This window comes from Anser cygnoides, chromosome 1 (assembly GCF_040182565.1).
Source record: "Anser cygnoides isolate HZ-2024a breed goose chromosome 1, Taihu_goose_T2T_genome, whole genome shotgun sequence".
Taxonomy (NCBI): domain Eukaryota; kingdom Metazoa; phylum Chordata; class Aves; order Anseriformes; family Anatidae; genus Anser; species Anser cygnoides.
In genome coordinates, this window is record NC_089873.1 from 77,621,665 (window position 1) to 77,635,107 (window position 13,443).

General features: G+C 39.3%; 1 protein-coding gene across 15 annotated transcripts in view; it reads right to left on the minus strand.

Annotated features, from left to right (window-relative positions):
* Positions 1-5,783: 5,783 nt before the first annotated feature.
* ABCC9 (ATP binding cassette subfamily C member 9) overlaps positions 5,784-13,443 on the minus strand; it is a 79,135-nt gene continuing 71,475 nt past the window's right edge. For 13 of the 15 annotated variants that reach the window (XM_048053878.2, XM_067000665.1, XM_067000649.1 and 10 more), the window contains 3 exons: positions 12,774-12,907; positions 12,338-12,400; positions 5,784-10,208 (listed from right to left, as the gene is read on the minus strand). In XM_048053878.2, the coding sequence (XP_047909835.1) occupies positions 10,071-10,208; positions 12,338-12,400; positions 12,774-12,907 (335 nt within the window). In that variant the 3' untranslated portion in view covers positions 5,784-10,070. Of the gene's footprint in view, positions 10,209-11,067; positions 11,248-12,337; positions 12,401-12,773; positions 12,908-13,443 lie in introns of all 15 variants that reach the window. The other 2 variants (XM_048053887.2, XM_048053877.2) reach the window with 1 other exon arrangement.

The window sequence follows — 13,443 nt, forward strand, 5'->3', positions numbered from 1 at the left end:
CCTAAGGTTATTACTGACATCCATAGCTTTATAAATGGATACATGTAAATACCAGGCCACCTTAGAGCAAAACCCACCACTGCTACTCTGTTCAGTCTCAGACCCTTCTCTCCATGCCAAGGCACTTTATCTGCTGGTGTGTCCCTTACCCTATCTGCTGATGGTGTTCTGAGGAGGAACTTTCCAAAAGCTGGTCAGGTGGAACAGGAACTGCCTTGCGGCTGTCAGAGCCCCCTGCTACCTCCCAGTCCCTCTTGTTTCCCATGAACTGCTGGGGGCTTCCTCACCATGGTGGAGCACCATGTGAGGGTGCTCCACTTCCTCACCACGTATGGAGCACTGTGCATAGCTGGGATAGGAAGGGGTCCCTTCAAACATACACAGATAGTCTTGGTGTAACCCACTGTGACTACACCAAAGTTATCAATTATTTTCCCCATCATTATACATTGGAAGAAAAATGCTTTTAAAATCCCATCTTTCCATCTCTGCCTACTCAATACTGGAAGAGCTTCCCCCTCACAGAAAGGGATGCCTCCCTCCACTCTTATACCTGAGATCAGCTTCGAGGAAGCTTGCTGGGCCATGACTGCTGGCATGTGAAGGTCAGGAGCACTACTAACAAGAACCATTCCTGGTTCAATAATATGAGACATGATTTTTAGCACAGCACACACTTCCCCAAGCTCCAGTACATGAATATGCTCCAGAGAGTGACAGCTACCAAAAATGTTCCCCTTTGCCCTTATAAATACTTGCTTGGTTACCACATGCACACGAAAGTCTGAGATTTAAGTAATAGCTGGGAAAATCTCCCAAAATGTCTCCTAGCCCTTTTTGTTAAGAACATAGTGTCTGAGTACTGTGAACACATCCTGTACAGGGGAAAAAAAAAGTCAGAATTGATGGCAGGTTTGGGTCCAGGTTTATTACGGCCCATTATGCTTCTCCCTTTTTGCTGTTTCATTTGCCCTCCACCCACAAGAGTTACTGATATTATGGCAAATATCACTTCACAATTATGCTTATCTAAAAAGCATTAAATAATGTTCTTAAGCATGAATCTTAAATTTCCACATTATAGCTGTGCCCAGTCCTTTCAGAAAATCCTGCTTCATAATAAGTTTTGTTTGAAATTCTAATCTTAGCTTAGAGATAGGATGACTTTTCAGGCGTAGAGATGTCATGCACTCAGCACAAGGCTTCCACAAAGACACAAAGCTGATAAGCCCTATACGGACAGCATGGATGAACTCTTCCCCAGCTGAACTGGCAGTAGATCCATCAAACATGAAAGAGCAGAAACTGCAAACTAAGGGTGTCTGTTACCCTGAAGCAATTTTTCTTTTTTCTTTTCTGTTTCATGCAAGAGCAGCAGGACAAAAATAGTCTTTATCATCAAAATGCATGTAACTCATGCCCCTCATCCAATATTGCTAGGTTACATAGTAGAGTCTGTATATGTCCTGTGGGTTTGCTGGCAGAGGCATTGATTTGCATTAAGACTGTCTGGTTTGGAAATGATACACGTTGTTGAGATCTTAGCCACTTTTTGGAGAAATAGTCATTTCTTTTGGCTTTCTCTGTCACTGTAGTGGCGGAGAGGTTCCAGGGAGTTTTGACACAAGATTTTATGGAACAAGTGATAGCACATGCCCCTTTCATGCTTCTTTCTACACCGAGGAAACAGGGGCCAAGTCTGCTTGCATAGGAATGTGTCCTGGGATGGGCAGTGGTACTCCAGCCAAACTTGTCCAGAGCTGGGCCCCTACTACTGCTTGCAAAACAACACGAGGTCCCCTGGCCCTGCTGGCTCCCATGGCCTCTCCTAGGAAGTACTGCCATACTTGGAGGGCTCCCCTCAGTGCTCCAGAGGATCAGCACGCAGGCCACCAGCATGCATCTGTGACAGAGGGCATGGTCTTAGGGAAATGGTGCAGGGAGGTCCCTTTTGGGCTGGGGCTCCTGCAGAGTCAGCAGAGAGAGGGGAGGAGGAGGGAGAGGAGAGAGATTATCGTGCCCAAACCATGTGATTCCTAGAGTGATCTGATTTATGAAATCCAGCATCTTTTAGCCTCTGCTTCCTATACTCCACCTCTGCTCCAGAGACATGGCTGAGCCAAGAAAGGGGTAGATGAAAGAAACGCCTTGTGCTCCAGGATTTACCTTATACTCACTCTCAGCCTCATTTCCCTCTAGAGGTGACCACATCGTACTATGTCTGTGTGCAAAACCCACCAAGACTTCTTGCCGCCCCACGTTACTTACCCATCTCCCTGCCTTTGTCTTTTATTTTAGCAGTGTGTTTATTTCTTTCCAAATATCAATAGTGCAGGTTGAAAACAAAAGGCTGCACGTTGCTGAGTCTCAGCACTATAGAGACTCAGCCTGTCACAAAACCTTCATGCCCTATCCCTTGATAGGGCAGTTGCTTGTCCCTAGTTGGCTCTAGGGACAGGCAAAGATGCCTAAGGTAGCAAAGTGCTGAATGTGGCAGAACAGCCTCTGTCTCCTTTTTCTGTGCCAGAACTTTGGAGAACCAGAAGTTAGGAGAGGGTACATACCCCTGTTGCTAGGGCTTGGACAATTATTTTCTCCTTTACCTCTGGAGGGATCTGGAGAAACAGAGCCAGGTATCAAAGGTTTTTTGATTGATGTCCTTGTCCAAACTCTCCTATTCCTCCTGTGTAGCAGGAACCAGAAGGTTTGTGGCTGTCTTCAGCGTCAGAGTAGCATAATTCATTTTTATCTCCATAAAATTCCATAAAGGTATGGATTTTTTTTGTATCTCCATCTCTGTGCTTCCAAGTCGCTTTGGTTACAAGTGATTGATATAACAGCTCTCTCTGCTGGCAACAGAGTGAGGGTTAAATTAAGATATGCCATTGATGGAAAATAGACACCACCTCTCATCTTCGGATAATATCACAGAATAATTGGCAACTCTGAACCCTCTGGTCTCAGATGCTATGGTGGCCCCGATAGATGACCCCAAACCAAAATGATTCAGCTGTGAAAATCTGCGGTACAAAGAGCTTTTCACAACTTAAGGTCTCCACCTCTGATGGAGTAGTCTAACACTCATAGCTGGTATTGCTGAAAGAGTAAGGGCCAAATCTAGCTAGTATGATAAAAACACACATAACTGTCAACCACGAATCTATAACTTTATGCATTTCAAAGAATATGCGGCTTTGGAGCACCTGTAACTGATATTGAAGGACAGTGGTTCTGGACCATGTCACTTACACTGAGGTACATTAGTTCCTTAGTTACATGGTTAAATATTTTACTGGATGTTTAAGTGATGTTTTCGGATGTAAGCAGGTACAGCCAGTAAACCCTGAAGTAAAATAAAGGGAGAGTTAAGAAATGTCATGGGAATAGCTAAGAGACACTCATGGGCAGTTCTAGCTGTCACTGTTTGTTACTTATTTATACCTTCTATTCTGAGGATGTGCAACTATGTAAAGTATTTATTTACAAAAATGACTAATATGCATACACGAGAATCAGTGTACCAGGCAGGGAAATTTGCAACATGGTAACATTTGAGCTGAATGCTGCATTATTATAGAGTAATTCATAGGATGGAAATCTCCATATTCAATGAAAATGAATTAAGACTTCTTGCACATAGTGAGTGTCAATACTCCAAATAGAAACTATTTTTTATTAATAAAAGTTATTTTGCAATAAATGTTTGTTTATAGTCCGTTAAGAATGTGGCTTGTTTTATTAGAGGAATAAAAAAACTCCTGCCAGGAATGTCTGTTATGTTTGCATGAGTAGTGTCTAACACCAGACAGATTTTATCAATGGTGAATAATTAATAATGACTGTGTAGGAAATTGATTAAGACTTTTCTAGAAATCTCTCTTCTCTTGAAGAATTACATTTGGAAGCTTCTCTGAACTTCACAGCTTCATATAAGCCAATACTCTAAGCTGTCCTGCCAAAACAGCGTCAGCACATCTCTGATTTGTAAGAGTCAGGGAACTTCTGCCTCACAACAATTTTTTGATAATTTGAAAACCTGGTAGTCTTTCCCCACAATTCTACACAGAGGTCAGTTCTGGTGGAGAAAAGACAGAGCAGTAAAAAAACAATGTGGAAATGATTGGAATGTTTGCATGGCAGTGAAGAATTTGATTTACAGTTTTGTTTTCAGACTTTTTTTTGTAGTACTCCCTCAGTTTTGCCTCTGAAAGGATTTATTTCCAAAGAAACCAAAGAACTCCTCACATGCCATCACTGAATTCATATCAGAGAGTTCACAAAACTTATTGAGATTTTAAATTAGGCTTTCAAAAGGTGCTACTTGAGGATATAAAATAGCAAATCTGACGAATTCATTTTTGCTTTTTAACACATTTTATGGGAGAATCATTGCTCCAGAGAGATTTTAACTAGTAGCTATGTGGTTTCACTAGCTATTTTAGAACTGATTTCTACTGACACTATCACATTGGGGATATTGACCTGCAGTGCTCACAAGGGAAAAATACTCCAAGATTGCTGTCACATTGAAAAAATTTCATTTCCTAATAATGGAAACATAGTCTTTGTCCACAGCTTTTTATAAAGGTAGGCATTTCCCTGAAATAAAGTATATCTACGTTTGTGATAATATGCCTATACAGCTTGGGTAAAATGGATGTGTGATGTCTCCTTCATCTTCTCATGAGACATGAGCAACATCATATGTGAGTGTAACAGCATCTTTTCACAATGAAGCACAAGAGCCCATTGTTTTAGTAAGCAAAAAGAAAGCAATTACATGAAACAGTTTATTTTGTAAGAATTCTGAAGAGACCTGCTTGGCCATGTTCAAAACTGATGTAATCTGTATTTTAAGAAAACATAATACACCACTATTACTTTTTGCTAGCAGAGGTTTTACATGTAATGAGATGCCAGATCAGCTGGACCATATTTGCTGTTGGTACTGATTGAATTTGGTGGAGGTGCATCAGTTTATAGCAGAGATGTTCTGCCAGTTTACTTGAAACTAGAAGTTGCTCATCCAAGTGCTTGAGAAGCCTTTCATTATGTATTTGTTCATGTAAATGATTTGAAATGATAGCTGGAAAAAGCAGGCAAGCTCTTGCAAATAAAAATACTTTTTCTGCATACCAGTTTTCCTATCAAAGCAATGATTTCTCCCTGCAGACTTTGCTTTGCTTATGTCCTTGGCTTATCAGAGCTATCCCAAAGTGCCTAGGGCTGTCTGTCTTACGCGAAACACTGGTGGATCTGTGCCTCCTCTGTGGTTTATACATGTCTAGAAATCCCCACCTGTCATCTGTTTCCACCTCTCAGAGGCTCTCTGAGGTTGTAAAGTGGGTGACCAAACAGGCAGATATCTAGTTCAAGCTCATTGCCTGGATTCCCTTTGCAGACATCAGTGAGAGATGAGCACCACCAGAGTGTGTGTGAACTATTCTGTGGGCTGTCACAAACCCTTGCCTGGCATTGAAAAAAGCATGATTTTGTTCTGGGAAACCTTTCTTCTGACCAGAAGGAAATGAACCTTGAGTTACTTGCATCATAAACTTCAGAATAAAAGATTGCGTGTGTGTTTTTGTGTTTAACCACACACACATATAGACAACACACTGTGTATGAAGTGGCAAACTTATCCAGGTGGTCCTGAGAGGTCTTCATAACAAAGTGAAGGGACTGTGAATAGTGAGTTTTATGGGATTCTTTTAAATAACTTATCATTTTCATCTAAAACAAGTTTGAAGTTACAAAAAATCAGCAACAAACTCAGCTCAGAATTAGTACTCACAGCCATAGATTTATTTCCTTAAAAAAAAATAAAACACACAAACAAACAAGAATAAAAAAAAAAACACACACAAACAAAAAAAAACCTTTCCTATTTGGCAACTGTATTGTTTGAAATGTCAAGTCCAAAAAAATTGTTGTGCTCCCCAAATTCCTGAATCATAAATAACAGCAGAACACAAGTGGTTCAGACAAAGCTATGCTTAAGGAGATTCTCATCATCTTTCATGTTGAAATTACCTGGAAAACCCTTGGTAAAACAGTACTGCTTGGATGAATCCCAACATCCATTGTGCTGTATCTGGAGGAGGAAGAAGTTTCACCCTCCTACCTGTCAACAGTGTTGATAGTAGAGGCTTATGGACCTGTCTGAAACACAACTTAAAACCCCTGCAATGGGATTCACGGCACATGAACATTTTGGCTCAGAAATAAACACAACATTTGTATGGGGCATTGCTGGTGGAGAAGAAGCAGTAATGAGCAGTTAGCTGTTACTAGTGTGGTGGAAAACCACATACAAGAAGGGCACAGGGCCATTTGTGCCAGCCAATACATCTACCTCAGGGAAAGGGAAAGACAATCCACTGGTTGCAGCTCAAAGGTTGAGGAACACAGTTGTGGATCCACAAACAACTGCATTGGCAAAAAGGGACCTTATGCCTTCTATTTTACTTCAAACATTCCAGAAAAACACTTGACAGAGAAAAAAAATTACAGATGAGATGAGAAACTTAATTTAGGAAGTCTCACAAGAGGTGATTTTCCTCTATCCATAGTTTAAAAAACTGTACATGTGGCCAGTGTTTGCATTCAAAGCTCCTTTGTAAAAGGAGGAACTTGATATTTCTAGAGTATAATATTGCAATAATGAAGCCTTATTTAGTTACTGATTTTGGGGAAAAAAATCCAAATCATGATCACACTAGACTATGTGTCCCATGAAGAGGAGGGGTGTTAGGGTAGCAAGCTAGAGAAAAGCAGGGGAAGGAGGAGAGAGCAAAGCTGTGTCAGAGAGGAAATAGAGCAGAGGGCACGGAGTTAAACAAAGGAGTGGAAGGCCACAGGCAGAGTAGTGAGCACTCAGGAATACAAACACGAACCTCAAAGAGGGTATGATATATGGAGGTGCTGAGGGAGGAAAAAAAGCAAGGAGGTTGTGGCAAGAGAACAGGTGCTGAGGAGTGACACCAGAGGCGGGAGTGTGGCAAGAGTCAAAGAAGCAAAATCTCTAGGCTGATGCTTCCTTGTCCATGTAGGCCCAACAGCCTAAGAAAACTGCTCCTAAAGGGCCTCAGTTAAGACCTTTACATGTAATCAAGAGAACTTTGTTTCAAAGACTTCATCCCTTCTGCACCCGTTTTAGTAACAAAACTGACTTGTGTGACTGTTGGGAACACCCTTCTTCATTAGTGGGAAACACAAAAAAGCAAAAGTTCAATGTATTCCATTGGTAAGTACATAACATAGGCATGGTGGCTAAAATGCAAGATCTGATAGATCTATGGCAATCTGTGTGCTTTGTCTCTTGGAATCTGTGTGTACTGAGCAGGATTAATTGCTTGAGAAACCAAACCGTGCTTTTAAACTTGCTAGAGGATATGCTCCAATGATTATCAAACACTTTGACCACAGTCGCGTAACTCCTGAACTCCATGCAGTACTCCTGCATTCCCCCAGCAAAACGAATCAAGCATGCTGGTAGACTATACACAGCCCACAATATATTTTCTTTTCTGCATATTGAAATAGCAGTGTTTATTACACTGTATACCTCTGGAGGGATGTATGAGCAAACAAGGGTCTTCTTACTTCTGTGATGGCTTTGGGACAAATGTAAGAGGAAAGAGGTGCTAACTGTTGGCCCCTTTTAAGTTCTTTAGGATGCCTAACAAATCCTAGTTCCTCTACAGCCACTTAATGTGGCTTAACAGGAAATAGGATTTCAATGATAGAATCAGTACCACTTAAAATAAATCAGGACTGCAACATCATGAAAGATACACAGGTAAAGTTATTTGTACTTCATCTTCACGCTGAGTCTGGCAGCAATGAATCTGGTTAGCTTTTCACTGAATACAATGAAATTAAACCAAGAATATTTCTGGCCTTTTGGCTCTGAAATCTATATAAAAGCATGTTATAAATATCTGCCTTATTTTTTTTATTTTCTTTGTATGACAGAGTTCAATGCAGGGTATTAATTGGGAAAAGAGCAAAAACTTCGCAGTAGTAGACAGGGAAATCACGATGCTTCCCTTATTAAAATTTTCAAGGCTGATTTTTTTGTTTAGTTGTGCCACAAAGCTTTTATTTCCAATAGTTAAGATGGGAAAAACAAACCAAACTAAAACAAAACAAGACCCACATTACTGACAAAAAACAACAAAAACAACAACAACAAAAAACAAAACAAAACATAATTAAAAAAAAAAAACAAAAACAACCCAAACCCAACAACATAAACCACTGTATCATTTTTACAATAGTAGACTAAATACAATACCAATTTCAAGTCCTATTTTTTGGGACCAAGGGTAGCAATTATTGTCTCATGTTCTTTTCTTTACACTAGAAATAGGCATAACTGCACTTCTTGTTCATCCTCAATCTTACAGAATCATAGAATCACAGAATGGGTTGAGTTGAGAGGGACTTTAAAGATCATCTAATTCCACCCCCCTGCCATGGGCAGAGATACTTTCCACTAGACCAGGTTGCCCAAAACCCCATCCAACCTGGCCTTGAACACCTCCAGGGATGGGGCATCCACAGCTTCTCTGGGCAACCTGTTCCAGTGCCTCACCACCCTCTGAATGATGAATTTCTTCCTAATATCTAATCTAAACCTTCCCTCTTTTAGTTTAAAGCCATTACTCCTTGTCCTCTCACTACACCCCGTGACAAAGAGTCCGTCTCCAGCTTTCCTGTAGGCCCCCTTTAGGTACTGGAAGGCCGCTACAAGGTCTCCCTTGATCCTTCTCTTTTCCAGGCTGAACAACCCCAACTCCCTCAGCCAGCCAAAATATATTTATATATAAAATATAAAAATTGTCTATAAAAATAGATGAATAAGAATTACATTGAATACTACTAGTGAAACTGATGTCTCAAACTCTGCCTTTGAAAATATGTCTATGAAACCCCTTCTAGAGGGGGTTCATTGCTCATTGCTCATTGTGCAGTTATCACGGTTCAGAATCTAGCCATATGCATTAGCCAAGTGCAGGCAACCTTTTCAAACATGTATGAGGTAAATATATATCTAAGTGCACCTAAAATCTTGAAGAAGTCATTTGAAAATCATGTCTTCTTGGACAAGATCTGATTTAGAGATAATTCAGAAATGCGAAAAGGAAAAGACAGGTTGTTCAAGCATAAAAAATAATGTGAAGGGCTAAAGACATATAAAACATTTAGTGGTTGGCTAATTACATGCCATTTTAAATAGAATATCTTAGTGGAAATGTTTAAAAGATTGACTAATATCAAGTTCAGATAAATTCAGATTAATTTTAATATGAAGTCTTAAGATACTGTACAAAATGTATTCCTCTATAAACCTATCAAAGCATGCATAACTATAGGATGATTTGGGTCTTCAATTCAAAAAAGTCTGCAGAATAAATATGGATTTAGGAACTGGCTGTAGGGATAAGCCATCATTGTACTGAAAAAATAGTGCTGTGCTAACTACAGTGTGTGAACTAACATGAAGGACAGGAAGATTTTCCTTATTTCTGATGAAATTCCTTTTCTTCATTCACTGCCCATCTACTACAATTTGAAGAGCAAAGTTTATCCCTTTGGAATGCAGCAGATTGCCACAAGTGTTATGGGTTTGGATTTGTTGTTTTTTAATTTTCCTCTCTGGGGACTGAATGCTTCTGAGGGTCTCTAGCTTCCTCGACAAACTGCACGATTTGATTCCTGCTTCCAGAATAACATATGCAGTTTGTAAGAACAGTGCATTCTTTTGTTGTCTATAAAAGAAAATAAGGTCACTTAAAATGTCTAAGAAAAATGCCAGATTTCCAGGAAATAAAAACTTTCTGCCTGCGTGTTTGTGTTTGTGAATTGTAATGGATTTTTAATTAAGTGATATTTTTATTGCTTTGAGGCATACATGTATTGTAATGGGTTTTATTATTTTGAAAGATGGACGTGTAAAGAAAAAAAAAGCTCTGAAAAAAGGTTAAAGTGATGTTACATTGAATAGGAAGTATTTGCATTTGATTTGTTTAAAAATAAGCTATTAACATACATCGTGTGATTCTTCACATGTCAGCCCGGACAAATGAAGCAAAGATGCCATCTTCTTGAGAAAGCAGGTTCTCAGGTGTATCGTATTCTAAAATGTTCCCTCGTTTCATGACGATGACCAGGTCTGCAGTTAGAATAGTGTGAACCCGATGCTGCCGTAAAAAACAAACAAACAAACAAACAAACAAACAAACAACATACAGTTTTCATTATGATAGTTTTCATTGCAGTTCATTAATGGGCCTAATCCGAGGCCTATGAAGTTGGTGAACGGCTGTCCTTGTTTACAGTGGTATTTGGAGTAGGTCCTTGTACTATATCTTTAGTCTGAAGAGATCTCAAAATACTTTATAGCCTCTGGCACCAAGCCTGAAAATACTTATGCATGCACGCACTTCAATTTCAGTCAGCTAATTGCCTTTATGGACAACACAGCTGTTGGAATAAATTCCACGGCATCACTGAAATACGTCTTCTTAAGGAAATACGGGCAAGAAACATCCTGAGTATGCCTGCATAGTCAGGTGGCTTAGCATCCTGCTCCAATCCTTGGTTTTTGTACATTGTCTGTACACACTGCATGCATCTTAGGGAATTCCTACATTGTCTCCTTCTGCAAATCATTTAGCTCCCTCTGTGATTAAATTGGTGCATGCTGAAGGGAATAATAGTTTAGTCCTATATACAACAGGAATGAAAACGGGTAGAGTTTGATTTCAATGCTATGTGAATATAGCCAGTCAAATATAGACATGACTAGCTAAAAGTGAGACATTTCATTATATAGACTAAAGGTCAGGGATTACTTTACGGGGTGGATTCATTTCACATCATAGAATCAATGTTAGTTGCATGTCTAGGCTTTAGATAAATATAATTAGTATAAATAGTGACAAAATTAAACAAACCCAGGAACCACACAATAAACACCTTCTTGCACTATCATTTCAGAAGTTGTGCAGTAGAAAGGAAGCAGAATGAAAGGGAACTAAAGAGGTAAAAAATAACTACCATAGAGCCAGAAGTCTTGTGAACAGTGTGGACTGAGAGAGTCTACTTGTGAGTCTTCACCAAAGTGGTGAACAGGCCATCCTCTTTGAGGAGTAAGTTTGAGGCAGTGTCACATTCAACTAGAGAGCCCTCAGAAAGGACTAGGACAATATTGGCATCCAAGATGTGAGATACACGATGCTGGAAAAAAGAAAAGAAAAACAGGTGGGTGAAGGAAAGATCAGCTATGAGTAAAGAAAGGAAGGAAATGAAGCCAGCTGTGTGAGGAATATGTGCCATTTTGAGACATCAAGTTTCAAAAAGCAAGGGAAAAGTGAGATTCCAGAGAGAACAATACTAAAAAATCGAATGGCATTTAACTGGAGGGGAATATGCTTACTGCTAGCATCTTCAGCACTTATGCATCCAGTAATCTTAGAGCCTGTTGTAAATTACCCTGGGTTAAGTCATTTGTCTGACATCAACTAGCCACTGACAGACTAGAAACCAGAGTCCAAGAATCATAACTCTAATCTCTAACCACAGGATTGGATTCTACACACAGTGAAGAAACAGCTGTTGAAACACATATTTATCTCTTGGATAAAATGTCTGCTTTTTGAGTAAGCCTACCATCACAAGGTAGAATTTATCTAAAAGGTATCCTCTTTGTGTGTGTGTTTATGTATGTATATGTATGCACATACACATGCATACTTGCACAGATATTTGGATATTTGGGTATGTTCTGTGTCACTAGAAATTGCAGGAAAAACAGGAAAAAATGTCAGAGACAGTTGAAGAGATATTAAGTTTTGAGTAATCCCTGTTGATTCTAATTTTTAAAACCTTTATTATAAAACCAACTTTTTTTTTTTTTTTTTTTTTTTTTTAGTCTAAAAGAGAAAAGACCATCCAACTTGAGAAATCTTTTGAATCTTTTGGAATTTTGGCTCCTTTTATAAATTTGAGCCATGGTTTTAGATGCCATACATGCATGAACTTTAGAGGCAAAATTCAAATCTAGATTTTAAAGCAACTTTCAATAATGGTTTAACCCATGGATTCAGTTTCAATTTGTTAATGAGAATGACTGCAAATTTTTTTGGAGACAATCTATATGCTGAAGTTTCCTATAAAGTCTTTCTTCAGATCTCAGTGTTTTAGTTTGGGAATATTCTGACCTTGGGTTTTACTTTTATGTTGTTTTCATCGTGATGTTTCACTGTTGAAAGGCAAGAATAACTGCTTAAGAAATGAGGACGGAGCATCTGTGAGCGTCAATACTTACCGCTATTGTTACAACTGTGCGGTCTGCAAAGGCAGTCATCACAACTTTCTGCAAAATGTTTTCCTACCGAAGTAAAAGAGTTACTTCAGTTATTTCATCCTTCTGTATTTTACTTTGTTATGTGTCTTCAAACATCAAAAAGACAGGATCATATTCTACACCATCTTCCATCTGCACATCAGACTCTTAGCAATGAAATGACACACAGGTGAAAAGGAGGGACACTAAAATATTTCATTTGTGTGGGTTTTTTTGCCCCTCACTGCAGGCATCGACCCCAAAACACAACATAAATAATTGAAACTAAACACAAGACAAAAGCAAAAAGTCCATCGGTTTTCTTTTCTAACTAGATCTCATAGCTGACATTTTGGGGACGATGATGCCTCTTCTCCTAGTAGATCCATGCATCAATGGTACAAATCGCTATACTCACTGTGGCCATGTCAATAGATGCTGTGGCTTCATCCATGATGAGAATGCTACTCTTGCGAACAAAGGCTCGGGCCAGGCAGAAAAGCTGTCTTTGCCCTACACTGAAGTTCTCTCCTCCTTCTGTTACCATTGCATCTGTAATAAAATCAATTAAGCTGAATGTACGTTCATACAATCAGGATGCAGTGATTTTGAGTGTTCACCATGAAAGCTCTGCTTGTGCACTGTTCCTGCATCAAGCAAAATCCCTGTAAAATCTAGTAAGCATAATATTGGAACACTGGAATGGAGAGATACCAAGAAAAATGAGCACATCTTCTTGGGAAAGGATCAACATATCATTAAGCAAATAGCTGACAAAAATAGTTAAATCTGGTAGGCTGCAGGATTGTATCTTAGTAATATGAAATACACAATATGGCAAAAATTAGGTGAGCTTCCTTCATGAACCAAATCTCAAATGATAAGGTAAATGCTCTGTCAGTGTTCTCAACAACAGCAACAACTCTGCTGGCCAAGCCAGATTCTGCTGAAGGAGCAGAGGTAAATCTGCACTTTTAAAACTCTTCAATGATAGGTCACCCATCTATGATGCTGAAGTGCCACATTTTTCTCTGAAATGAGTGGAAAACAAGACTACTCTTCAGCTTTTTACTAACGATATTTTCTCT